This window comes from Juglans regia, chromosome 11 (assembly GCF_001411555.2).
Source record: "Juglans regia cultivar Chandler chromosome 11, Walnut 2.0, whole genome shotgun sequence".
Taxonomy (NCBI): domain Eukaryota; kingdom Viridiplantae; phylum Streptophyta; class Magnoliopsida; order Fagales; family Juglandaceae; genus Juglans; species Juglans regia.
In genome coordinates, this window is record NC_049911.1 from 31,730,494 (window position 1) to 31,756,865 (window position 26,372).

The 26,372-nt window shown below is 35.8% G+C and overlaps 5 protein-coding genes across 10 annotated transcripts; 3 read left to right on the top strand and 2 right to left on the bottom strand.

Moving 5' to 3' along the window:
- Positions 1–1,178: 1,178 nt before the first annotated feature.
- Positions 1,179–3,521, top strand: LOC108980394 (signal peptidase complex-like protein DTM1). Its single transcript, XM_018951300.2, has 2 exons — positions 1,179–1,734; positions 3,286–3,521. The coding sequence occupies exons 1-2, from the start codon at positions 1,514–1,516 to the stop codon at positions 3,371–3,373; spliced, it is 309 nt and encodes a 102-aa protein (XP_018806845.1). The 5' UTR covers positions 1,179–1,513; the 3' UTR covers positions 3,374–3,521.
- A 319-nt stretch (positions 3,522–3,840) lies between these two features.
- On the top strand, positions 3,841–5,000 carry LOC108980392 (multifunctional methyltransferase subunit TRM112 homolog A-like). Its single transcript, XM_018951299.2, has one exon. It carries the CDS (start codon positions 4,450–4,452, stop codon positions 4,816–4,818), a length of 369 nt encoding a protein of 122 aa, XP_018806844.1. The 5' UTR covers positions 3,841–4,449; the 3' UTR covers positions 4,819–5,000.
- Positions 5,001–5,635: 635 nt separating this feature from the next.
- On the bottom strand, positions 5,636–12,716 carry LOC108980391. Of its 5 annotated transcripts, none has more exons than XM_018951296.2 (8): positions 12,245–12,716; positions 12,043–12,131; positions 11,633–11,865; positions 8,605–8,812; positions 7,305–7,441; positions 6,949–7,029; positions 6,181–6,247; positions 5,636–6,099 (listed from the first exon to the last, which is right to left on the bottom strand). In XM_018951296.2, the coding sequence occupies exons 3-8, from the start codon at positions 11,809–11,811 to the stop codon at positions 5,800–5,802; spliced, it is 972 nt and encodes a 323-aa protein (XP_018806841.1). In that variant the 5' UTR covers positions 11,812–11,865; positions 12,043–12,131; positions 12,245–12,716; the 3' UTR covers positions 5,636–5,799. The 5 variants fall into 5 exon arrangements, with proteins under 5 accessions (XP_018806841.1, XP_018806839.1, XP_018806842.1 ...); XM_018951294.2 differs by having other exon boundaries at positions 11,633–11,860; positions 11,991–12,131; XM_018951297.2 differs by lacking the exon at positions 12,043–12,131 and having other exon boundaries at positions 12,245–12,346.
- Positions 12,717–15,271: 2,555 nt separating this feature from the next.
- LOC108980387 (probable mitochondrial adenine nucleotide transporter BTL3) lies at positions 15,272–19,540 on the bottom strand. The gene is made up of 4 exons (XM_018951288.2): positions 18,766–19,540; positions 16,753–17,056; positions 16,195–16,662; positions 15,272–15,556 (listed from the first exon to the last, which is right to left on the bottom strand). Exons 1-4 carry the CDS (start codon positions 19,230–19,232, stop codon positions 15,488–15,490), a joined length of 1,308 nt encoding a protein of 435 aa, XP_018806833.1. The 5' UTR covers positions 19,233–19,540; the 3' UTR covers positions 15,272–15,487.
- Positions 19,541–21,611: 2,071 nt separating this feature from the next.
- LOC108980389 (long chain acyl-CoA synthetase 1-like) lies at positions 21,612–26,310 on the top strand. 2 transcript variants are annotated; one of them, XM_018951291.2, is made up of 7 exons: positions 21,612–22,082; positions 24,040–24,116; positions 24,248–24,398; positions 24,625–24,712; positions 24,811–24,877; positions 24,981–25,056; positions 26,232–26,310. In XM_018951291.2, exons 3-7 carry the CDS (start codon positions 24,300–24,302, stop codon positions 26,295–26,297), a joined length of 396 nt encoding a protein of 131 aa, XP_018806836.1. In that variant the 5' UTR covers positions 21,612–22,082; positions 24,040–24,116; positions 24,248–24,299; the 3' UTR covers positions 26,298–26,310. The 2 variants fall into 2 exon arrangements, with proteins under 2 accessions (XP_018806836.1, XP_018806837.1); XM_018951292.2 differs by lacking the exon at positions 24,040–24,116.
- The last annotated feature ends 62 nt before the right edge of the window (positions 26,311–26,372 follow it).

Sequence of the window (26,372 nt, forward strand, 5' to 3'; positions counted from 1 at the left end):
TAGATGGAAGACATAGCCATTCACGTTGAAAAATTTGTGGAAAAATAAGGCTTTATATGTAGTCGGCAAGAAATATTGTCGTTGGTCAAACTTCAAACAAACAAAATCAAAAGAGTTGAAGACAAAATCCGACGATTAAGGGAATCTGTTAAGAGAGTCATGATTATACCTTATCTGTCGGCATTTGTGCAAAAGATAAAATAATGGAAGTAAATATAAAGAGCAGCCTAATAAATAATTTGTTTTAATGGAAGACATACCTTATATGGCTAGCTTTTGATACCAGCAACATTTCAATTCATTTTATTATTATTATTTTTTCAATTTTTTAAATAAAATATTAATAAATAATTTAATTTTTTAAAATATAAAAATATTAATAAATAATTTTTTAATAATATTTTATTTTATTTTATTTTAAATTTTCATTTAAAATCATCTAATATGATATTACTATTTAAACTCCACCTAATTGTGTTCTAGAATTACTCTTTTTTACCCGAATCTGGATGGCAATTAGGGCTGTATATATTCAGCTAGCCTGCCTAATCTCTTTGACAAGTGTCAAGCCATGTATCTAGAACTTGATCCTCAAAATCATAAAGTTCCACACCAACTGTCATCTAATTAATAGTCATTGTTGATGAACTTTAGACCTGTATACATATTATATTCATTAATAATGTATTTTTCTTAATTACGAATTATTAAAAACCAAGAAACTGTTTGCACTAAATTTGATGCGAACAAAATGTAGGATATAAACAGGCCCAGGCCTGCTTTCAATATTCAAGCGGTCCACATGCCACATTACTCACAAGCTGATCAGATGGCATGCCTATATAATCAAGCCATTTATATCAGCACTTTAATTAGGATATTGATTTTTTTTTTTTTTTTCTATTTTTACCCTCCACTTATTTATCCCTTCCCTTTTTGGGGTTAAACAATATGATATTCATTTTTTTTTTATCATTTTTCTAAACTTAATAAACTCCTTAAAATAATACGAATTGGACCTATCTATAGCATATATAAAATCAACATAAAATAGATAAACAAATTCAACCTACTAATATTTAAAAACAAAAAATAAAATCTTATTGTCAAAGAAAATACAGAAATACTATAGTCTTGATAAACAAAAAAGAAAGATATATTGGTCCTACTAATAAATATTGAACAGGCCCACTATGGTACTTACACGACGTGTACTGCAAGGAGGATCGGTACACTACACTTATCCAAAGATGGGCCGAATGCAAACGCTTTTTTATAAATCAAGATCGATCGAGATGAAATCGCGCAGCTGTAGCCTGTAGCTCGACACTTGAATATTCGCCACGTGGCAGAACGAATTAAAGATGCAACCTAACTACTAACAACTTGCGTTATGTAGCGCGCAAAAACCAACGCAGTATTCCATTTCCATGGCGTCCTTCTTCTTCGTCGTTGTGTTTGGATCTTTGGGGGTTTACACTCACGATCTTCAAGACTCAGCCCCTGCAAGGTAATGGCAAATGTTGCCGCACTCCGGTACTCTCTGGTATGTTTAGCCGCAATTCTAGTGGTTGTTGGGGTGACCACGCAGTCTTTCAAGAAAACGATGGCCACGTACCTGGTCGGTGTGCTTGGAATCGCTGGGGTGCTCCTACCCGATTGGGCTTACTTCGATCGCGATTTCTCAAGGTGGACTTCTCCTGTTACTGCACAAGAAAGATCTGGATCAACAAGGTTTAGCGTCTAGCTTCCATTAATTTCTTAACTGCAGTTTACAACTTTTTATTCTTTGAATTCAAGCTTAATTTTATTGTAGCATGTTACTCTGTTTGGTTGCTGAGAAAAATCCAAAACAAACCCGGGTATTGGAGACATATTCCTATGTCTAAATCATACGTTAACTTGTACAAAAATCACAACACGTGCATCGAATTTGCCCTCGAAAGCCTCTTAACTTTCTTCCTGGCCTTCGTTCATGAAGGCACTCTTAACAATTAATTATTTCATCGTTTCTTTCTTTGAATCAAAATAAGTTGACTAAAGGACTTACTTCTGTGGAAAGGTTCTTCTTTATGTGTATGATCTAGGCTAAACGAACCTTTTTGGTTTTATTTTTTGCTTCCCTCCTAGACTTTTTTTTTTTTTTTCCATCCCGGGTCCCAACCCCATTCAAATCCATCGATACGGGCAAACACCAAAAGTCCCATTCAAAACCATCACCTTGATAAACACCTTGCTATTCGAGTAATCACCATCATTTTCAGTACCCCACACTCTTTCAGATCCAATCTAAAAAACGTCACTTGCAACAGCAACCCCATTTTCCTCCCGAACCACCAAAACATCATCCACACGGTCACATCATCAGAGGCTCAATCGACCAGTGAGAGACTGCGATCAGCACTGAAGCATGATCTAACGACTACTGTGGGAGCGTAAGGGTGAGATTTTATTTTATTTTTTTAAGGAAGAAATTTACACTCTCCCAGGACTTCAAGAAGTAACTGGCGCAGGTCGTGAAAATGATGAGAAAAACACGTCCGTTTGTTTGGGGTGTCATACGGTGATACCCCATGGTGTGGATATCCAGGAGAGATTCAAATAACCGTCAATTAAATGGCATGGAGCAAAGAGGCTATTTGATTACCAACTTGTGATTATCTTAACTACTATTTCATCAAACGTTTGTGTCCGTTGCTATTGATTAGCATGCATGATGCACGGAAAGAGATGGTTGCTATCCCTGACCTTGTGCGCAAGGTCTTCTAAAGTAGTGGGCATTTTCACAGATCTAACATGAAATTGCACTTGGACCGTTGAGTTGTTATTTGAGACCGTTAGCGTTACTCTTTAGCCCATGAATATAGCACAGTTTTTTAGAAAACCATAGAGTTAAGCTCATTTTCTTTGAATAAATGGCAGTTTAGCCATGTCAAAAACACATTCAGAAACTTTACACCAAACATGAGCGAAAGCAATTTTATTTTATATTTTTTTGAAGAGTAATGCTATTTGTAATCATGAAATGCACAAGTATCGTGCAGTTATTTTGAAAAACAGTAAAATTTATTATTAAAAATTTAATTTTATTTTCATATAGCTATCGTGTGTATTTATTTATTTCAAAATGATTACGCGTCGCTTGTGATCTCATGACTACAACTATAATTTTTCTTTTTTAAATACCACTTCTGATTGGAACCGGTTGTTGCGAGAAATGCTAGTGTAGAAAATGACGGGAACGAATATTTTCTGACCTGATTTAAAAGTTCTCTTTCGCTGCAGGTTTAGGATCTATCCACTGAGAACAGCCATCTACACGACAGTCTATGGCTTAGCGCTGTACAAGTGGTGGATATTTGTATCAAGCTAGTAGTAACCTTGGGGTTCGCATGGACCATGGTCCCATCATCAATGCTTCCTTAGTTTGGTTTATTCAAATGTATTCTTGGGGTTTGCAAGATTCCATGTAGTACTAAATATGCAGCTTGTGAGTGTTAAGTGTCATTTTTTTTTTCTCATGAATTTTGTCTTTACCACACAATGGTGAGAACTGATCAACAATACTGGCCAAAGGAAGACCTTTTCCTTGCCATCGTGTTTGCATGATTGCAGCTGAACTCATCTAGTTAAATGCTTAAGGTGAAAATTGCTTCAAATGTTTCGGCTGCAACAATACAAATGTTCCAGCTGCAACAATTCCATTGTAGTTTTCATATCAAATACGTTTTTTTTTTCTACTTAACTGCTTGTGGTGTTCTAATCATTTCGGAAGAGGCAGATAAAAAGTAAAACTAATTTGAGCATATAGATCTAACCTTTGTCAATGATACGAGCTCTTCCTGCCATGTTTTTACCCGCAAGAACAGCAAGGTCATGTAACTTTTCAACCGGCACGAGGTGGATTTCTCAGCAATTGAGGCTGGTCAATCGAGGATTCGGTGGTCTAGTCTTTGATCATTTCAACCATTGAGCCCAAATCTATGTAAAGGATAAATAAAAGTTGGATCAATTCCTTCTGGCAGCTGGGAGTTCTTCAAGTTTATGAATCCCAAATGGCAGCGAGATCTTGGAACGTGCCCTCGGCTGAATGCAAGCGCATACTACTGAAAGTACAAGGATTTTCTGAGGAAGAGCTGAACACGGCGATCCCAGCTTCAACGAGTACACGGCAAACTCGATATCTCCGACCTCTAAAGCGCAATCTGCTTGAGATGTGTATGAGGATATTTTAGGAATTATAATTCTCAATTCCCTCTGCGATATCCATGGTTGGTTGGATTAGCAATTTATAATTTTAGCCCACCAACCAAGGTTTTCGATTTACCCATTTTACCCCTTCACAAATATAATAGGAAAAGGTTTTTTCTTCCTCTTTCAAAACCCTTGTTCCTCTTCAAAATACAAAAGGGCGAAAAGAGGCCATCCCGTCCATTGAGAGAGGGAGAGATGAGGTTGCTAACTCACAACATGCTGTCGTCGAACATCAAGGGCGTGGCCAACGGCTTCCCATTCCGCATCGACGTGGAGAAGGTGGTGGAGAAGAAAGTGGACTTCAACGCCGGCTTCCTCCGGAACATTTTCCCCAAGGTCGAGTGGAAGGCCTTCGTCGACGCGGCCAGGACCATGGGCTACCCCGAGCTTCCCGAGGAGGCGGACTCTTCCTTGCTAGACTCTGACGAATTCTTGACAAAGTTCCACCATGGCCTTCTGGAGCTCCACCTCGAGGAGGGCGCGCTCATTTGTCCCGAGACAGGTCGCCGTTTTCCGGTCAATAAGGGTATTCCCAATATGCTCCTTCATGAGGACGAGGTCTGAAATCCGAGATATCGGTGCTTATGATTTGAGATATAGGTGCAACTGAGTGTTTTTTGGCCAATAGGGTCGAGGGGGTGTCGGGAATTTCAAAAGTGTATGTGGTTTCGGAACATTTTAATTCCCGAGCCTTTGTTTGGGTTGGCGATCAATGTATGTGAAATTAGGGTTTTTGTTTATTCTGATATGATCTTTCTTTTTCTTTTTCTTTTTCTATTTGGTATTTGGGGGGAGTGAATTAAAGTTATGCGCAAAATAGGTGACGTTTCAGTTTTTTCAACTCAAATCATTTTAGAGTTCAAGGCTAAACCCTAGTTTGCCAGTAATTCCTGGAAAAGCCCTTGGATATTTATTACATTCAGGTTTAGTCCTCGTCCGATGACTCGGAACAATCTTGAATCTTTGACGTACTGTCAAGCTTCAATGCATCCGAGAAGAAGTGCAGAAGTCTAAGCATGATACAGGGCCTGCAAAGAGAAACGCCTTATGTTTTGCTGTAATTGACTGTTATTTTTTATGGAAATATCATGGACCTCAAAAAGATTGCACAGAGAAATGCCTAATGTTTACAAGCCATGTAAGGGCTTTTGGCAGAGCATGTCGGGAGAGGGTACTATTTTTTTCAAATGATTTCCAGGCCATCTGGCACTTGTGAGTTCTCAGCCAAGGATTTTTCCTGACGAAACTGCCTTTCAAGTTTCAATACAATAATGGAGCACTCGGTTTTCTGTCATTTACAGTACCGAGAGTCTGAGAGCGCCACCAGAAGACATTCTGAAAGCACAATTTGAACCTCTGGCGCAAGTTTAAAGATGGCACAGAAAAAAAAAAATGTCTAATCAAATTTAAGCATGAATAGTTACCAAAATTTAAGCATGAATGGTTACTGAAGAATATATAAATTAACCCCTCATTGCTATAAGCAACTTCTCTGGACTCATTTTGGGAGAAGGTTAAACATAAATGGAAAGAAAACTAGAGATTCTAACTATTTTTGCAGCGCGGGGTTTCACAAGGGGGAGGAGGTACGCCAAACACCCAATCAAGAACATTCAAGTATTTTGATCGAAATACTTCCCTTTCCTGAGAATAGCAGTGCATTATGATGGCAGTTGATAAGCTGAATATCACCACATCAGCTCTCTTCAAGTTCTTCGACTGCCGCAGATATCCAGCTTCAGCCATGCATGTGAAGAAGCTCTCAATAGCCCGTGCTAGGCAGTAGAGTGATATCTCCATTCGCCTGCTTTTCTTCTCAATGGCCAATGCCAGGCCAGTTGGGAACTGCACAAGAGCACAAGGATTAGAAGTAACGCAAAAGCATAGAACTTGTTATTATTAAAATAGTGAGGGTTAGTCCTGTACTGTTCCCATTGCCACCATTGGAATGTTACATCTCTTGAAAATCCTGAAGAGCAAGCAAGTCCACATCCTGGTAAAACAATAAAATTGGGATCTCTGAATATCTCAAGTTCATTATTCTCATACAGTGAACAATGCAAATGTTCGTATGAGAGCTAAAATGAAGATACTTTTAAGGATACATGCAATGAGTAAGTAAAAAGATTGGACCACTTCATGTAATGCAAAAGACTTGCAAAAACAACTTAGTTTGATCTCTGACCAATAAGTTTTTATTGAGGCCAGCCAAAACTTAGAGAAAGATGAAAGACACAAAAGGAAAAAAAGAATAGCATTTCTTTGTTGTAACAATAAGCAGAAATGCCAGAAGTTTCGTGATTAATTTATGTCACATTCCGTTACTTGATCGGAATCCTTTTTCAGCATTTAAACTTCTCTTTTTCTCTGCAGCCCTTTTTCTTTGTTAACAATAAGAATACTCATATAGCATTTCCAATCATTTATCATTTTGGAGTGACAGTATACGCAAACAACCAGTTCATAACGTCATGCCATTCATGTGTTAATGTAGACATAAAATTTATTTTTTTGATCGGTAATGTAGACAAAATTTATAAGCCTCTTATGTCACCAAATACCTTCTTGAGCTAGCAACAAACAACGTAAAAAGAAAATTTAGACCAGATTACAGACTACAATCAAAAAGTAAAAATAGAACTAAATTAATGGTATCATGACAGTGCATAAAATGATTAAAAAAAATTGTCTAACCATGCAGATGAGCAATATGCAGATAGAAACAAGCTTGATCTTGCAGTGCCAAGAAGACCTTTTCCTAATATCGTGTAAGGCCTGCAACCAATCAAACAGATTTCATGGCCAATGTTACAAGCAGAACATTGGTTCACAGCAAAAACATCCGCTATGTATATATAAAAATTTAAAGCACATTAAATCACAAAAAAACAATGTTTTCTTAGCACAATCATAAAGGACCACATTCATCTTCAAAACTGGTTGAGTCCTAGACTGTTAATTGAAATAAAAACAAGCCCAAAGCAGGAAAAATAAAGCATGAGCCGAAACTGTAAGTAAATGATGACTTAGGAAAAATAACAAGTTGTCACCTTTTCAAGAGTCCCTGACGATGAACTATCAGTGCAGGAATCAAATATACTGGAAGATACACCGGTAATGCTCTTTTATAGGCTTGAAGGAAAAAAGAAAGAACATGTGAACTGCATGACTGATTTGCATGTATAATCTGCAACCAGCTAAACACATAAATATAAGTAGTATGCATAAAATGTGAGCAAAGTAGACTATAGCAATGAGAAACAAACTTAAAGCACAAACTGAAAAGTAAATATATGTCGTTCTAGGTTATATGTACCTTGAAGAGGATCTGAACGCTAAATGGATAGTGCAGAAGCATCAAAGTAAAAATAATAATAAAGCAAAATGACATATTTCACATTCAAAGGCCCCAGTTGTCAGGAAATTTGCATAATACATTGGGCGGGAGAATAAATATCCCCCCCCCCCTCCTTTTGGAATCTGGTCTACTCAATCTATGTATTTGGGAGGTCCAATTTCAAACTACTGTTGCAGTACATCTATGCATTTTGAATGATCAAGCAAAATAATAATAAAGCAAAATGACATATTTCACATTCAAAGGTCCCAGTTGTCAGGAAATTTGCATAATACATTGGGTGTAGAATAAATATCCCCCATTTGACGAATCCCATCTACTCAATCTATGTATTTGGGAGTTCCAATTTCTTTTTTTCTTTTTCTTTTTCTATTTATTATTTTTTTTTTATGTCGGGAAACCTCTCCAAGACAGGGCTCTTCGGACCCACCCCTGCAAAGTAAACCCCGGTCTTGTGCACCATGCCCTTAGAAGTTTTCCTACACGGAACTAGTTAAATCGCTAGCTTTTCACTAGGGGTGTGGCCCCAAAGGACTGTTTGCACCCATAGGGTGTTGAACCTTGGACCTTGAAGGGAGTAATACCCTAAGACCAAGTCACCAAGGCCTTCACTACTTGGGCCAACCCCTTGGGGTTTGGGAGTTCCAATTTCAAACTACTTTTGCAACTACATCTATGCATTTTGAATCATCAATCATCCATTTTTCTGAAAGCCAGACTAATTGAGAATAATATCATTAAAAGGCCACACAGGATTGAACTGGAGTGCTAGGAGTGAGAACTTAAAGACAATATTACAAATAAAGTTAGGAGTCATTTACCAAAATAGGAAAGTAAAGGAACTTTAGCCATAGATTGTGCATCATTTGTGGAATGTTGAGTACCCAATTTTTATCACATTGTCCAATTGAGTACTGAATGGTGTATCCATGTACAAAAATGCGTGATATGGTCACTTAATAAAATAAAAATACAATAAACCTGGGGCATACCGAGCAGGGAACCTTCATTTTTGGATCTAGTTTGATATCTGTGCCCATGGCCTTGAAATATTTCTCAATTTCCTCCAAATTCGTCAAAGGCATGCCACTTGCAATCTGTTTCACACCTTCGAGGATAATGGAATCCTTTCCACCATGTTTGTTGAGAAAGGACTTGTATGATGGAGGCAGACTCTCTTGCTTCAATATGTAAGCAGACCTGGAAAACATCATTCTGGTTAGAATGTATAATAGGAAAAAGGAATCAACTGCCTCCTTATAAACATATCAATCAAAACAGATTTTGAAGTCAGCTATTGACCTATAAACCTATCAGAGGATTACATTTCTTCAATTTGGAAGTTTTGCGTGGCCAAATTAGTCCACCGTGTATTTTTTTCCCAAAAAAGTAGGAACAAAATTCCATTTATCATAACTATAATTTGACAATTTAAAAACCTAAACACTGCCTCACTATGATTTAATACATCTAAAACCAAATGGGGGAATGGTATAAATATCTTAGATGATCCCTTCTTTCCCTCTCTCTTATGAATTCAAAGTTTCCTAACTCAAGGCTTGAAAAGTGTCTTTCACATTTGTTTGTCCTCTCTCTTGCAACATATAATTGTTGACAGTCAAACGTTTGTGAGTTGAACATGGCACCCAGCACTCGTAGACATAGGTTTATAATTTTCATATTCAAGCAGATAGTTACTAGCTACAAGTCCAAGTAGACATGGAAGTTGTTTGAGCTCAACCGGATAACACAACACCCAACATATTTACCAGTTAAGCTACTTGGAATGTCAAATTTAATATAGCCCATTCAATATTGGGTATAAAGTAATTCAGCATATTATTTTTTTTTATAAGTAAATAAGTAGCTTTATTGAATAGAATGAAACTAGGCAATGCCCAAGTACATAGGAAGTATACAAAGTGAACACCTAATTACATTCTAGTGAACTGAAAAGAAGATAGAAACTCATGGACATTCCCACCCTTCAATACAATAGCAAAAAACAACTGTAAAAGAGAGAATATAAAAAAATTCCAAATTTCCCCCACTGCACGGTCCTTGTTGTTAAAACACCTATCATTCATTTCCGACCATAGACACCACATTAAGCACAAAGGTATCATACGCCACGCTACTGCCAATTGTGCAATGATATGCCTCCTGTTCCAGCATGCTAGTAATTCCACCACACTCTTAGGCATTAACCAACTCAGTTTGGCTCTATCAAGGATACCAGCCCATAATTCCCCCGCCGCTTCACAATGTAAAATCAAGTGATCTATCAATTCTCCATTCTCTTTGCACATGTAGCACCACTCCATGACCACCATACCCCGCTTTCTTAAATTATCAACCGTCAAAATCTTTCCAAACGCAGCTGTCCAAATAAAAAACGCAACTTTAGATAGAACTAGTGCCTTCCAAATACTCTTCCACGGGAAGAAAGTGGGCCGTTGTACTGTCAAAGCCTTGTAAAAAGATTTAACAGTAAACTTTTTCTCCCCGTGTGAATCCACAACATAAGGTCACCCCCATTTCCTCCTACCTTTGCTAAATACAAGTAACTATAAAAGGTTGTCATCTCATCAAGTTCCCAATCCTAAGTATTTCTAGAAAAATAGACATTCCAAGTTACCGTCCCATTGGCACAACACAACAAATCTGAAACTACCGCTTGCTGATTTCCAGCCATGTTAAATGCAACTGGAAAGAGGGCACTCCCCACTCCAAGCATCAAACCAAAAGCGAAGTCTTGCTCCATGACCCACTCCAAACCTTATATGTTTTTCAAATGTGTTCCACCCCTTTCTAATAAATTTCCATAGGCTTACTCCATATGAACCCCTACCCTCCTTAGAACACCATTCCCCCCCCCCAACTATCATACTTGTGTTCAATTACCTCTCTCCACAACCACTTACCAAGAAGGGTCTTGTTGAAGATGCTCAAGTTTCGCATCCCTAATCCCCCATTCGCAATTTGACAGCACACCCTTTGTCAACTTACAAGGTGAAATTTGATTTCCTCCCCCATACCACCCCACAAGAAAGCTCTAAACAACTTTTCAATACGGTTAGCCACTCACACCAGTAATGGAAAGAGGGAAAGATAGTAAGTAGGAAGGTTGTAAATGGTAGTTTTAAAAAGTGTTAACCTCCCCCCTTTTGATAGATATAGTTGCTTCCACCCCGATAATCTTTTCTCAATCTTCTCTACCACCCCATCTCAAATACTATTTGCTTTAAATGACGCCCCCAAGAGGAGTACGAGATATTTCATAAGAAGTGAAGCAATTTTCAGCCCAGCAACTCTGCTAGAGAAGCAATATTACTTACAACCCCCACCGGTACCAATTCTGACTTCCCCAAGTTCACCTTAAGTCCCGAAACAACTTCAAAACACAATAAAACCGCCCTTAGAGCTTGAATTTGGTCGCTAACAACGTCACAGAAGATAAGCATATCATTCGCAAATAATAAGTGAGAAATAGAACTTACACCATTACTGTTGTTGCCCACCAAAAAACCAGTAATAAATCCCCCCCTAACGACAGCCTCCACCATGCGGCTCAAAGCCTCCATTATTAAAAACAAAGAGGAATGGTGATAGTGGATCCCCTTGTCGCAAACCCATCTAAGGCAAAAAAAAATCACAAGATTTTCCTTTGACTAAAACCGAAAACTGAGTGGTTGAAACATAGTGTTTAATCCATTCGCACCACCAATCAAACATCTACATAGGTATTTTCAAATAGTTGTTGGACATACTTTATCAGTCAAATAAAGATCATAATTGCTGTGTTAATCTCAGCCGTAATTCAGCTGATAAATCTTCTGAAAAGATCACAAGGTCTTGCAAACTTTATACAGTTTGTAGTAGCATTATACCTCACAATACACCGCCAGAAATATATGCAGAAAACAACCTAATATGAAAACATATCGAAATCTTAAAAGCTAAATAAACTGCAAATCTTTTTTTCTAATGGAAAAGGATTTTGGCAGTAAGGATACATACAAAATTTGTGAAGAGGAGAGACACATGAGGAATATGTCACCATGCGGCCACGTCAGAGGTTTACAAATTTGCCCGAACCGCTTGCTTTTTATCCCGCATCGTGAGGCCAAGACGGCAGCGCGCAGAAGTATGTATATCGCCAAGCTCGTATGCTGTGTGTTTAACCCTGTCAGCAGCATTGAAGGCCCTGCCACTGCCCCCGCTACCAGAGCCCTCCATCGCGCAGTCCTGAACTAGAGTTACAACAGTCCACCCATCAAATACGAGCACCAAAGCTGATAAGTTTATTAAACAAAGATGTCTCAAATTCAAACAATTTAGAGAGCAAAAACTAGCAAACAGAAGATATAAGACATGCCTACGATGACCACCAAAAGAACCAATAATTTCATCCACAGAGACGAATGTACCCGAAAAAGTGCCAAGAAAGAGACCGTATCTCAAGGTCTCCTTCACAGCCATTATAGTTGCTTCACTATTCGTAATCACACTCTCTTTCCTGAACCCCAAGCGAAAAAGAACTAAATAAATATTAAATAAAAAGTAAGAATAAACTCATAAAAAAGGATAATTAAAAAAAATACAGAAGATTTGATATTCAACGAATCTCACCTGAGAGAGGTTAGAACCTTTCGTCGCCTCAATCGAGCAAGGATCGAGAAGAGAGCAAGGCCACCTTTGAGACCAGCTCCGATTGCGAAGCCCTTAACGGAAGCAATGAAAATCCTCCGTAGCTTCTCCGAGTCCGTCAACAGAATCGAATCCAATGCGGGCGAAGAATATGAATATGAAGACGACCTATCAGATTTTCCGCAATGCTGGCAGTTCGGATCACTGGATCGGTCGTGATCGCCGTGAAAACAACAATTCTCTCCGTCAAAGCACGCGCAGCGGCGGGAGGTTTCTTCACCAGGCGCCTGCATGCTGGCGGATCAGGGAAAATCGAGTGGTCTGGATTCGTAACCGATAAAACTTGGTGGGAACTTTTGAAAGCGGAAGGGAAAAAACGGAAAGTGAGAAGAAGGGGAGGGGCGTTTGCGTTTATCGATAGGTCGAGTGAATACCGTACGGATCGTGTGAAAGGCTCGGCTATTTCCTATTTGTGGGGATGAAAGAACGACGGTTTTCATTTCATTAAGAACATTCACATCCCATTCTTTAAATTTTTTTTAAAATTTTAGTTAAAAATGACACTCTTTATAATTTTATCTTAAATTTTATTCATTTTTAAAAAATCTTCTACATCTCATTCTCTATTCTTTCTCTATTTTATTAAAATAATATTCTTCTATTATTTCTTTATTACTTTTTTCTCTCATTTCCATTTTCAAACTTCACTACTTAATATTTTTTCTTATGTTTTGAACTATTATTATAGTGAATATTTTAAATAAAAATTTAAATTATTTTTTTAAGGGTTTAATAATATTTTTAAAATTATTATTTTTATATTTTACTAATTATTTAAATTATTTTTAAAAATATTATTTAAAAGTATAATAAATATGAATATAAGAGAAAATGTAATTGATTGAAAAAAGAATTTATTTTATTTATTTGAATAAAATATTAATAAAAAATGATTTAAGGGATGAATAGTGGTTCCCTAAATCAAAATCCTAAAATAGGGAATGGGATGGGAGGGAGTTTTTGAGCTTTTTCCTAAAATTTTTCCTATAATTTAGGGATAATAGTGGTATAGAGAATGGGATGGGGATGCTCTAAGAACAGTGTGTGGTTTATATTAATATGAGTCACATGACATAATAATCAAGCCCGTGAAATAATTAATTTGCTTAATTTTGTTTTGAACATAGTTTTTAAGCTAATATATTAAATGTATCAAGTTAAATATTTAGATGAGATCATTTATTTTTTGGATCTTCAAAATATTATAATCGAAAGAATAAAAATTAAGGGCAGGTTTGGTACATTGAATGATTAATCCATTGGAAAAATTAATAATGGTTCTTGAAAACCAAAGATACGATCATATTATTCTATTTTATTATAGAATAGGTATATATGTAGATATAACATTTGAGTTTCCCTGTGTTTAATACCAGGATCCACATTGTTCACGAACAATACTTTAATGTTATGAAATTTACGTATTATGTCTATCTTTATTCAAATTGTAGAAAATTTTAGGTAAAAAAATTGTAAGGGTACTCCAAGAATATGTGCGATATATGTATTAAAAACTTATGTTTCTTGAAATAGGAGTACCATATTTACAAAATGCCCGTTGTGAAAAAAGATTATATAATCTCATCTCATTTCATCATTATAATTTTTTTAAATTCTCACACAAAATATAATAAATAATTCAACTTTTTCAAATATCAAAATAATAATAATATTAAAAAATAATATTCTAACAATATTTTATTTAATTTTCATCTAAAATCTTCTCATCTCATCTCATCTTCCAATCCCCACCTATATCTATCTACCACATTACTCCGATATATTTTTAGGGTGTTCGGAATACCAAGACTTGGGAGGGCAGCTTGGTTGGTGGTGGTTGGAAGATACGCTCTCGAAGAAAAATTATACTTATTATCTCCTACACTACATATCATTTTATTTGTCATTTTTATCTTTTTATTTAAAGACACATCATGTGTAAATATGTATGTTTAAATAAAGAGATAAACATGACAAATCATATATTAGTGTTTAGTGTAGAGATGACAAGTAGCATTTTTCGCTGTCAGTCGAATCAATTTCGGCCGACCAGGCAAATCTACAATCGATCAAACACATGCCCTGAGTTAAGGCGATTTATTATTTCCATCTCAAAAAGGTAAGACTACAAGCGATAAAAACAAAGAGGAAGTAGTTGCGGAGTGGGTGAACGTCACAATCAGAGAATAATAAAGAGTTTCACCAAGCAATGCATGCTACGAGCAATCAGGAAATGGGATGGTTTCCTGTTTATGGGAGATCCAAAATGGCTGATTTCACTCTTGGTTTTCAACCAATATAAAACAGTAAGTTCCGAATACAGAGTCTGAATCACTTAATGGGATACATGAGGTCTAGATCATAATCGTGGAGTAAAACCAACTAAACCAAGTAAGAGCCACATCAGGTTTAAATAAAAAACGTATCAACTCCAACAAAATGGCAAGTTCACTAACAGACTGCAGTGGCAGAGTCAAGAAGAACGAGAGTTTAGAGGGTTTTGAGTTTCCTCTGGTCTCTTCTGCACCTAATTAGAGGATAAGGCTGTCACCAGGTCTAATCTTGTGCAAGATAGCCAGATCTAGTTACATCTACCTAACTACTAAACCGGTGTTTGACGGAATTCAATTTAATTGCATTTATTAACACAATCCTAGTCGCAAAACGGTAACACAATACAATTTCTGCCAAGTGGGCATGGTGTACATTTTCTGATTTGGTTGCTCTTGGTCATCTCGAAAATATATGTATTAAGCAAATGAGATAATATGCTTAAAGCCTAAAACATGCCCAATCTAATAAGAACATTACTGAGCAAATTACGTTTCTTACTGTATGAAAGTCACAATTGGGCAGTGACCTAGGTATTAGATTATATGAAAGACTGACTTATTGAAAAAGAAGGAAAGAAAAAATAGTAAGTTGTAGTGCTTAGAACAGGAGAATGTCGACGCATCTTGGAAGTTATTTTATTTCCATCTTGCAATTCAATAGGAACACAGAATAAATAGATGTAGCCGTGTGGTGAGGACAGAGCAAAGTAGCTTCTGCCTTGAAGAAGTGAACATCAATGGGGGAAAGTATGGCATACCAATCTAAATTATATCCATTGGAGTCGCTGTACAATCTCCAACAAATTCTACTAGAGGATCCGTCATTTCTTGTTCATTCCACTTTGAGAACAATCTTCATGAATTCATAGACGAAGTAACTTATTGAAGCTGAAGGAAGTACCTGAATATGCACAACACCAATATTAAAAAAAAAAAAAAAAATCAAGAAACCTTGTTAGCAAGAAAATTAAAAGAAAAGGTGATCCTGAAAAGGAACATGAAGAAATAAACTTTGATAAATCATTATTAAAATATCAAAATTAAAATAAGCACACCGTGCAACTGAATACATAAATTGAAGCCAAATAAGCGCATAAAACTCTTAGAAATGGTTGACTCAGTAATAAATGATAAGCTGGTTGCTTTATAGGCAGACAGGTTTGACGACAAAGCCAATTGACCACTGTAGGGCAGGGCCACACATCTTCACAGAGGAAATAACTGAATATGATATGGCACAGCAGGGAAGGGAAATGATAAAAGGACATGGAAGAGAGACCAGCTGAAGGAGCAAAGCCACCTTATAATCCCTTTGTTCGTATTTATGTAAGATGAAATGGTGTAATGTAGTTTTCTGACCTGAGATCTAAAGAAATAACTTCCAGAGCCAATATCCCCAGAAGATTCCAGAAGGTCTATAATGATCAGAGTTTTTTAATTTTCATAAAAATAACCAAAGAACACCTATGACAATAAAAGCATTGCACAGATCAACAGCCAGAATCTTTAAGAGTAGATCAATATTTTTGCATTACGTGCCTGTAGCAAACTAGGAATAAGTCCTGCATACAGAGCCGGGATTCCTCCTTGCTCAACTATCTTGACGCAAGTTGCCAAAGCACCCAATTTAGTTGCTCGGACTTGCAATTGAAGCTGTCTCCTCACAACTTCAAATGGATAAGTAGCCGCTTCTGCACAAGCACCAGCAATAGCCCCATATAATAATGTCCTAACCGGTCCCAACTCAAGCTGGTCTAAAGCACTCAGTTCCTGCCCCTGCTGGCTCATATTCTGAATTCTCTTCCTCCCTTCTGGTGAATGCAGATATGCTGATTTCAGTATATCATACACACCATAGAAAACAGCACCTGAAGGTGCCATACTTATAATGGAGGGTACTAAGCCCTTGTAAAGAGAGAAGAATCCTTCAGTTCGGATCATGTGACGGAAAGCACCAATAACACCACCCAAGGCTTCCCCACCAGGTGCCACCATCTTGGTCCTGATCTAAAAGACAGTGTATATATATTGTTTAGATTTCAGATATAAATGCAGGCTTAAATCAAGCAGAAGAGTAAATTCCAAGTTGTCACATACAGTATCAAGTGGTAAACAGAGGATAGTAGCAGTAATTCCAGCAGCAGCACCAGCAAAAAACCTCTCAAAATTTGTAGTTTCTTCGTTTCCAGACAGTTTCAGCAATTGTTTTCTATATGTATCATTAGCATAAAAATTAACTGCCTTAAATGGAGCTGTACGAAGAATGTTGACAAGGTTTCCCTTCCAAAATCCTCTCAAGCCCTGAGAAGCTGCAATAGTCTTAATAAGTTCAAAAAGATCCTTTTGTTCGCCGCGAACCATATATTCCAGCTTCAGTCTCTCGAGTGGTGCAACGAAGGTCCTGAAATCAACAATATTCAACAACATTCATTTGTTTACAGAGAAATTTGGAATGATACCAAAACAACTATGTATGATTTGATCTAATTATATGTTCCTTGGTAGAAGATATTCATTAGTTTAATTCACAATGTCTCTGAATGCAAAGTAGAAAATCATCCATTTTTATGAGTTATCACTCCAGACAACCAAAAGTTGAAGAAGCACAAACCTCCTATAGGAACCCCTCACTAAGTGACATGAACCATGCAGAACGGACATGACATGTACCACCTCACAAGTCAAGGCTATTGCACTTTTGAAATATGAGTTATCAGTGGCGCCCAGTACCAAACATTATCAGCATATTACACCATTTACACTAGTATATATACAATGTGCAACAAAATTATCTATGTTCTAATTTTCCCCTGCCTACATCAAGACAGTTGACTGGATTTTTCTAGCACATGGATAACTTGCTCACATGCCTAACACGATGCTTTGCTTTCATATTTGAGTAAATAGCATATAAAATATTAAAATCCAGACAAAATTGTATGTATAACTTGCTAAAGCAATATCGTTTCCATCCAGGGATGCTTGAATGTAGTTCATAAGAATGCACAATTGCAGAATAATTGATCGACTGTAGGTCCTAGGTTTGAATCCGAATATAGATTCACTTTAGACTGGTGTATTTGCCACCTAAGCATTTATTGAATTTACTAGTGTGGCCGTGGTCTAAGCATGGCTCAAATCCGGCTTGAGGCATCTGTGGCTTTGCGCATTCTAGGGCCTTCTTGTCTGGTTCCCAACGTGTAGAGTACTACTATACCAGCTGTAAAAACAGCTCCAATTGCCATCTCCTACCTTTTTTTTACGTGGCTTAAAAAATCGACTTATAAGAGCACTAGTAGTGAACTGGGCATTGTTAAGTTTTGGCCAAACTTTAGCTAGTTTGCTTTAAAAACATCTATATCAAACTAGCTAAATCTATAATAAATTTGTCCATCATCTTCTTGGCTGGCTAAATCTAGCCAGGTCAAGTTCCTTATTCAGTGAATGTAAGGCTGCGAGTATATATTTATCTATGTTTTGCCTTTTTGCTGACAATGGGCTACGGGAATACTATACTACTACCAGCAGCTTGGTATATCCAAACTTGGTGGTGCAGAGTGCAATATAGGAAAAGGAAGATAACACCAACAGAAGTAAATATTTACTTCTTTTTTAACTTTTCAAAATAAAACTTCGCTTGTTCTTCTAATACACCGAAGGGATGTTTATTTAGATGTCATTAACAGTTTGGAAGGCCACACATCTGCTTGAAGTCAAGAGCATATATAGTATTGACAGCAGTTAAAAAAGACCCTTAAAAAATTATATTAAAATAATTCGAAGGTTAGAAAATTAATAGTAATTTTTTAATAACGAATAAATATTTTAATTATCATTAAAATTAAAATTAAAATAAATAAATCATCAAAATAAATATTTTAATAAAATAATGATAAATTTAAAATATTTGATATTTGATATTTTTAAAAAGTGATTAGTTAAATTTAAAAAACTAATTTACTAATCAAAATTTGGCCAAAAAATAGGCTCTAACAGAATTACAGTTTCCTTTTGCAACACCAGAGTTACGAGTATTTTGTCAGGGTAAGAAATGTGGATGTAAACAGAGATAGCAAAGTGAGATGAAGTATAATCAACCCCAACACACACCTGGAGACCATGGCAGCTACAGCACCAGCCCATAGATGCTTGGTGGTGTTCATGGCATAGCCTCCCCGTAACTTGAGCTTCGGCTTCTTTCCTTGCTCAACAACCGCATCGGCTCCCTCGAGTGTCGACGACTTCTCGGACCCCTCCTGTCCGTTTTCCCGAACAAACCCATCACTCTTCAAGCTCACCGTCAAAAACCCTACGTTCTTCTCAGGCCTAAAAGCCCCAAAAACCACGGGCTTTCGACCACGGATGCAAGAAGAAACCGAACCCGGCAAACCAACTGAAGAACTTCTGGACGAAATTGAGTTAATGAATGACGAAGGAATCGTGTGTTCGAGAAACAACCCGCCGCTAACAAATAAACTCAAATTGGAATTTATCTCACAAAGCAGATTTGTATCATAAGAATTAGATTGTTCTTGTGAGTAAGAGTTGCTAAAGCGGAGGTCCAGTCCTAGCAGCATTTTGCGAGTGAAGCAGAGTAGGGTGAGATGCTTGGGAAATCTAGGGTTTTGGATGTAGAAGACGTGAGCTTCCTAGGCTTTCTTAAGAGAGTAGCGATATGGTTGGAGGATACGAGGGAATGGGATAACAGAACTGGGAGTTGGAGCATTGGAGAAAGAAAATGGCGTATTCGGCAGCTTTGCTTCCATCGCCGCGCATAGGCGCAAAGCAGAATTCCCTCCTCGACCGACTCAAAAGTCGTTTTGTTTAGTTTTTTTTTATCTCTATTTTCGTTCACTTGTTCAGAAATTTTGTACCACATACAACAACTCCCTCACGAGCCTTCCAAGAAGAAACAAAGGTGATCCTATATATGCCCGTTGTTGTATTTGTCCCTTCACCCTGATTTTTTTTTTTTTTGACAATCCTTTCCCTAAATTTGAAAAAACATATAAACACATTATTTTTCATAATACTTTACATAATAATATTTTAAAAAAATAAATATTTTTACAAAATATCATATAAAACTAACATCATTTTATAAAAATATTCTTATTTTACAACATATATTATAAAATATATCATGTGAATATCATTACTCGAATTTAAAACGTTTATCACACAATCGGCTTATAAATAAATTTAGCAGAAGGATACCGTTCAAAAACTCAAGGATTCTTTGGAAGAGTTGTGGCTTGATTGTGAATCTCATTTTCTTTTTAAATATCACTTAAATACAAATATTTTATTAATTTCTTATTTTTTATTATAATCATTACAATTTTGTCAAACTTTTAAACAAAACACAAAAATAATTTAACATTTTCAAATTATAAAATAAAAATTATATTAAAAAATTATATTCTAATAATATTTTAAATTTATAATATTATTTTTATTCAACTTTTTATCTCTCATTTTTCAAAACTCAATAAAACATCATAACTCAAACTATTTTACTATTATTAAAAAATTAACAATTTCATTAATATTTACAAATTTATCATCTCATTTCATTCTCTAAACATATTAGTAATCCTATTTTATCTTTATTGTCGAAAAAGAGGCAGAGTTTTCAGCAGACGGTTTTCACTACTCTTTTCTAATTATTTTATAATATTACATTAAATAGGTGATAGTTTTAGAATTTACTTGCAATGAAATTATCATATATTTGTATTTGTATTGACTTTCTGTAAAATGAATTGTAAATTAATTATTTATAAATTTATCATTATTCTTTAAAAAAAAAAAGACTATTTATCATTATTTAATCATCATGATCATTGTATCATCGACCTCTTAATATAATATCAAATGATTCAGAAACTAATTATTACCATTTATTTATCTTCATAGTATAAGAAGATGATTAGAAGATGGTAGGTAAAGACTCGAGAGGATGATAAATATCATTTTCGTTTTGTTGTACGATAGTGATGTTGATTAATCCGTATATCAATTTCAAAAAAATAATAAATTTATTTGTTGATGAATAATTTGATCATAGTATGCTGACTCAAATGTGTAGTATATATGGTATTTTCTTGTCCAAAATACTTGTAGCAAATTATTAGATATTAACCTATCAATATTAAGAATCCAATTAAATTATTAGGCATTATATCTGATGATCATGTACACGTTAATATCATATTTCAAGGATTATATACTGTGAAATGATATTCAAATTAAAAGACCAACCCTTGTTGTGACGAGTGGTTACAATTGCATAAACCCACGACAATTATTGAGTTCTCTTATAATCCAAGTAAATAAACAGGTACGTTAAATTGCTACTTATCATTATACACACCACACACTACAAGAAATAAAATCTTTTGTGGTGATTTTATGTCTGTTGGAAATAAAATCACAGTAAAAAGTATTTAATTGCAGCGATTTTTGCATCGTCGCTATATTTTTACATCAAATTTTGAAACTGGTCTTTTGTGGCAATTTTTTCACTTTTTGGGACGGACAAATTTGCCGCAAATACTAAATCGATTTTTTGAAGCAATTTTTTACTTTTTGCGACAAACACATTTGTCGGAATATTAAAAAACTTTTTGCGATGGTTCGTTAATCGTTGCAATTGCTAAAGTGGACTTTTGCAACAATTTTTTGTCTTCAAAAATCGCCAAAAAAAATCTATTTTCAACGATTTTAAAATCGTCGAAAAAAATTGCTACAAATACAAATTAACTACGATGATTTTAAAATTCGCCGCAAAATTCAACACAAAGGTTGAAAATGTTGATGGAATTCACTATTAAGCTTTTTGCGGCGACCTTTTTTGCTGCAATAAACTTCCGGCAATTTTAACTCGCCATAAAAAGCTATTAAAATTAAAGATCCCACTCGTTTATTAAACATTTCCCTCCAGGCTCCAGCCATCTCCCGACTCCCCCCCTTTCCCCAATCCCTCCATCGAGCACAACCCACACCGCCGCACACAGCCCGTTACCTACGTTCCCACTAAGCCACCACCACCTCACCTCGACGGCCACCCCCTCCATCTCCCCCAGCCCCCCTCCAATATCTTGCCTCCACGAATATGGCGTCGCCCCTCTCTCTCTTGGATTTATCTATGTCGCCGCCGCTAGGGGTGCCGTTTGCCACCACCCACACGTCGACGCTGTCTCCAATTCTCCGTCAGAGCCCCCTTCTCCTCCGCCTAGCCTAACAACCCGAGCGCCTCCCTCTCTCCCTTGCTCTGTTCGCAACCCACGGCCACCAGCTCTCCCTAGCGCCGCCTTGCTCCTCCTGATCCACCACTCCACGCCAAGCAACCACCCCTCTCAGCTTCTTCATTAACAAATTTGGCTTGCCAAAGAGAGGTTAGGGCTGATTTTGTTCGGTTTCAGGTATGAGTAATGCCTTCCTTGCTCTTCTTGACATTGTGCAATCACATTCATTGGTTATGTTTGGCTCACTACACTGGTTTATGCTAATGATGAATTCATTGGTTGTGTTTATGTTCATTGTGCTACATTATTGTACCGGTAGGTGAGTGTGGTCAAAAACTTCAAATTTGTGTTTCGGTTATGCTAATTGTTTGTAGGTGTGTACTTTGAGAATTCTTCATTTGTAGTTACCAACATTCAAGGTCGCTATATTGCTATGTACTGTTTTTATTCAGTATTCTATGTTCATAATGCCATCGTTGAATCCTTCAGGTACATTTAAATTGACGCTTTAATTTACAAAGGATAATCGAAATATGCAATGGCCTATCTGTATGTTATAGAAAGAACTACACGTATTCTAATTATTAATCAAGCTTTTGAGGAGGTTGTAATATGACCCCTTAACTTAGGCAGTAGTTTAAGAGCTAGAAAAAATGCTTTCCACAACCCCATTACACACATTTTGTGCATTCAATTGTCTTTGAAGTCTCAAACTATCACCCATTCAAAATTAGTGTATGGGTAATTGAAGTTCCAAACTGTCGTTGAAGTTCCAAACTATCACACATACATACTTGCATGATATATGCAAAACTCCTAGTTGACATCCATCACTTAGATCTCTTTTATTCTCAAGTAACAAGCTCATGATGGAAACAAACAAGGAACTTGACGTAGCTGACATAACAGCCAATAACAGCTTCCCACATTTATCCTACAAATAACCGTTTTTAATCAAATAATACCAAATTCTAGCGCCAACACTAGCAAGCAATAAAGATGTAGATATATACATATATATGTATAAAGAGTGATATAGAATAAGTTACTAGATTTTTAGGGCCCATTACCATACCATAGGTTCTCATAGAAGAACTTCTTGTCTTTAATCCATGTATTCTGTTTGCAAACAGAGTGCTATCACGACAAGATCCATCATGCAGCTGGACTTGACATGATGAATGCTTTGCCATTATCATTTAACAATTTGGGATAAAGATGACATCCATTAATTTATGCCAATTATTTTTGGAAAGCAAAAAGCATTTGTTTAAAATATATCACTGATTCTTACTTTGAGAATATTTCCCCCTTTTAGCTAGTTTATTGGGATTATACTGCCACATACAAAGGTGTTGACATTGGAGCATGTTCAAGGTTTATATCTAAAAAAATGTGTTTATTTTGCTTCATGTTTCTAAGTGTTCTACATTATTAAGCCACCTCATTTATTTTATTTTGGTAGTAAAATACACATTCATTCCTAGATCTATTGGTTTATCTGTGTTTACATGATTAAATACACATTCATTCCTAGATCTATTGGCATTCACAATGCCATTAATCTATAACAGTATCATTTTTTATGTGTGCTGTACAAATATTATGTTTCTTGCACAATCTCTTTGGTGCACATGTCCATCAATTTGCCATGTATGTGTTTAAGGAACATGCATATAATGCATGCATGCATGCAGTTTCATAATTAGGTTTCATATTTTGTTAAAGCTGGAAACATTACTTTTCATTATGTAACTTGTATTAGAAACATGATTTTTCTCCTAGTTAGGCCAGATTCTTTTTTTTTTTTTTTTTTTTTGGTAACATGCAGAAACCTTGTTAAAACTAACCATGCACATGATGATTTCATGACTTATAGTTAAACTCACCATCATATATGGTTTATTCTTTTCTCAAGCATGACCAAGTGTCATCCTCATGACCATTGTATAAGCTTTTCTAGCACATCGGTCATGGAAGTCCTTCATGTACTCATTATATATAGGCTTGGATTTTCTACTTCCTGATTCCTTCTTGTGTTAATCAGTAGATTTTTTATATCATCAAGCTAAAGCATTTAATTGATTTCAAGCAATACATATAACTAAAGTCCTCGAGATTGTGTTGGATGCAGGGCCAGGGGCAGTCAATTTTATTTTAAATCATGCAGAGGTTGATTTTGTTTTCATCCAGGATAAGAAAGTGACATAAGTGAGAACTCAAAAAAAAAAAAAAATGAAATGCTTTGAGCTTTGTGATGAAATTATTTACTAAACCGCATTACCTCATAGTTTAAAAGCAATCGATGGTTCTGATCAGACAAATGAACTTCCTTTTTGCAGCTACTAAATCCTAACATGTGCAATTTTGACCCTGGATAGATGACAGAAGCTGATGTGTATCTTCCTTTTCCTACCCCTAGCTCATATCATTGACTGTGTGATTGAAGAGGATTTTTTTCGTATGGGTGCTTCTGTTGGCTACTATCATGAGGTATGCTGCGGAAACTATCTAAGTCTTTTTTAAAATTTAGGCCTCTTTCTTCTTCTTTATCCTGACAGCATTCAAGGGCAGGAAAAAAAAAAAGAGGATGAGGTAACAAATATATATATCTAAAGGAAAAGAAAACTAATTGTTTTCATGATTGTTTGTCATTTTACATATATATATATATATATATATGCGTCTGTCTAAAAGTATGGTTTCTTATGATTTGAAGGATCTTAAAGCAATCTGGGATGATTTGATGGAGCTGAAGCCAACATGTTTTGTTGGAGTGCCTCGAGTTTTTGAAAGAGTGCATGAAGGCACTAAATCTAGTCATCTTTCAGCGAAAACTTAGTAAATTCATTATTTCGGCTAATCGACCTTGTTGATCATTCATGCTCATCAATATATATTTCAGGTATTCTACAAGCATTACAAGAACTCAAACCAATTCGGAGAAATATTTTTCATCTGCTCTACAGATAGTAAGTTGGTCTTCTATATATTCCAGTATGTTCACTTTATGGTGATTGTTTTTCTGTCGATTTGTCATATAATGAGAATCGGGATGGTTTTCCTGTGATGCAGCAAACTTACTCGGATGAATTTAAGGTTTAAACAGAAGAATTATGCACCATTAGCATATCTATTGGCATTAAGGAAGGTTGCATATTTCTTCTTTTCTCCTGCTTGGTGACACTTGTTATTAGTTTCTAGATAATTTGTAAGTTTGGTTTTGTACTTCCCACTTTTGCAATTGCTTTTTTTAGGAAGAATATACAATTTGGATGTGTATAATATTTTTTGCAGATTCTTGAGCATTTTATTTTTATTTTCTGAGAAAACTTTTCCGGCGAGTACAAATCGCCGCAAATAATTTTTTCATTGATTAAACTTATTTGCGGCGAATTTTAATGGCCGGAAATAATTTTTTCGACGAGAATTAATTGCTAGAAATGTATAATGGCAACAATAATTCAAAATTGCTGAAAAAATATTGAGTCATTTATGGCGATTTCTTAACCTTTTGTGACGATATGTATCGTAGCAATTGAGTTTTTTTCAACGATTAAATGGTAAACAGAAAGGTCATTTTCGTCATTTTTAGGGACAGTTGCAACAGGAAAAAAAAATCTCTACAAATAGTGGTTTTTTGTGACGGTTTTTATCTATCTTTGAAATTGATCAGAAAATGCACTCTAATTTCGTCGAACATGCAACGAATTAGAAATCATTGAAAATGATCAATTGTAGCGATTATTAGTGGTATTTGCGATAATTTTGAGCGCTGAAAATGCCTAATTTCTTGTAGTGGTACACCACACTTATTTTTATTTATTTATTTATTTATTCATTTTTTTAATTTTATTCTTCTTAAATTAATTGTGTAGCAAAACTCGATAATTTCTCTTACTAAAAAATTCATATATTCTACTCGATTACCCTAAATTAATTTTTAGTTTTTAATTTTTTTTCTCTTACCAAATGTATGATATATGGATGATAAATTGAATAATTCAATTAGTTTAAGAAGAATAAAATTAAATTTTTTAAAAAAAAATTAAAATCTAAAAAATTAAAAATAAATATTTGTGTGCAGTGTATGGTGATAATTGCAAAGCTCTTTTTCTAAAAGAAAGCATTCATCCATGCTACACCTGCAGGCCGTACCGTTTTACCAACTCATAAGAGGAAACATAAACATGGCCCACAATTTAATTGTTACATCGATTTGATGAATAAATTAAGCCATATAGTTATATGGGTTGCATATGTATAGGAAACATGGAATTATAATAATATTAGTACTACATCTTTATGGTTCGGATTCTCATGCAGGCCAGGTATTTGGAACATATGTGGGTACGTGCGTATCTGTGGCTGGATCATGTATTCTCATCCTGAAGAAGTTACTCTACTTCAGGCATTTATCGACGTAAATATCGAGTACCGTCGACACTGGAATTTTGCGAGTCTTCG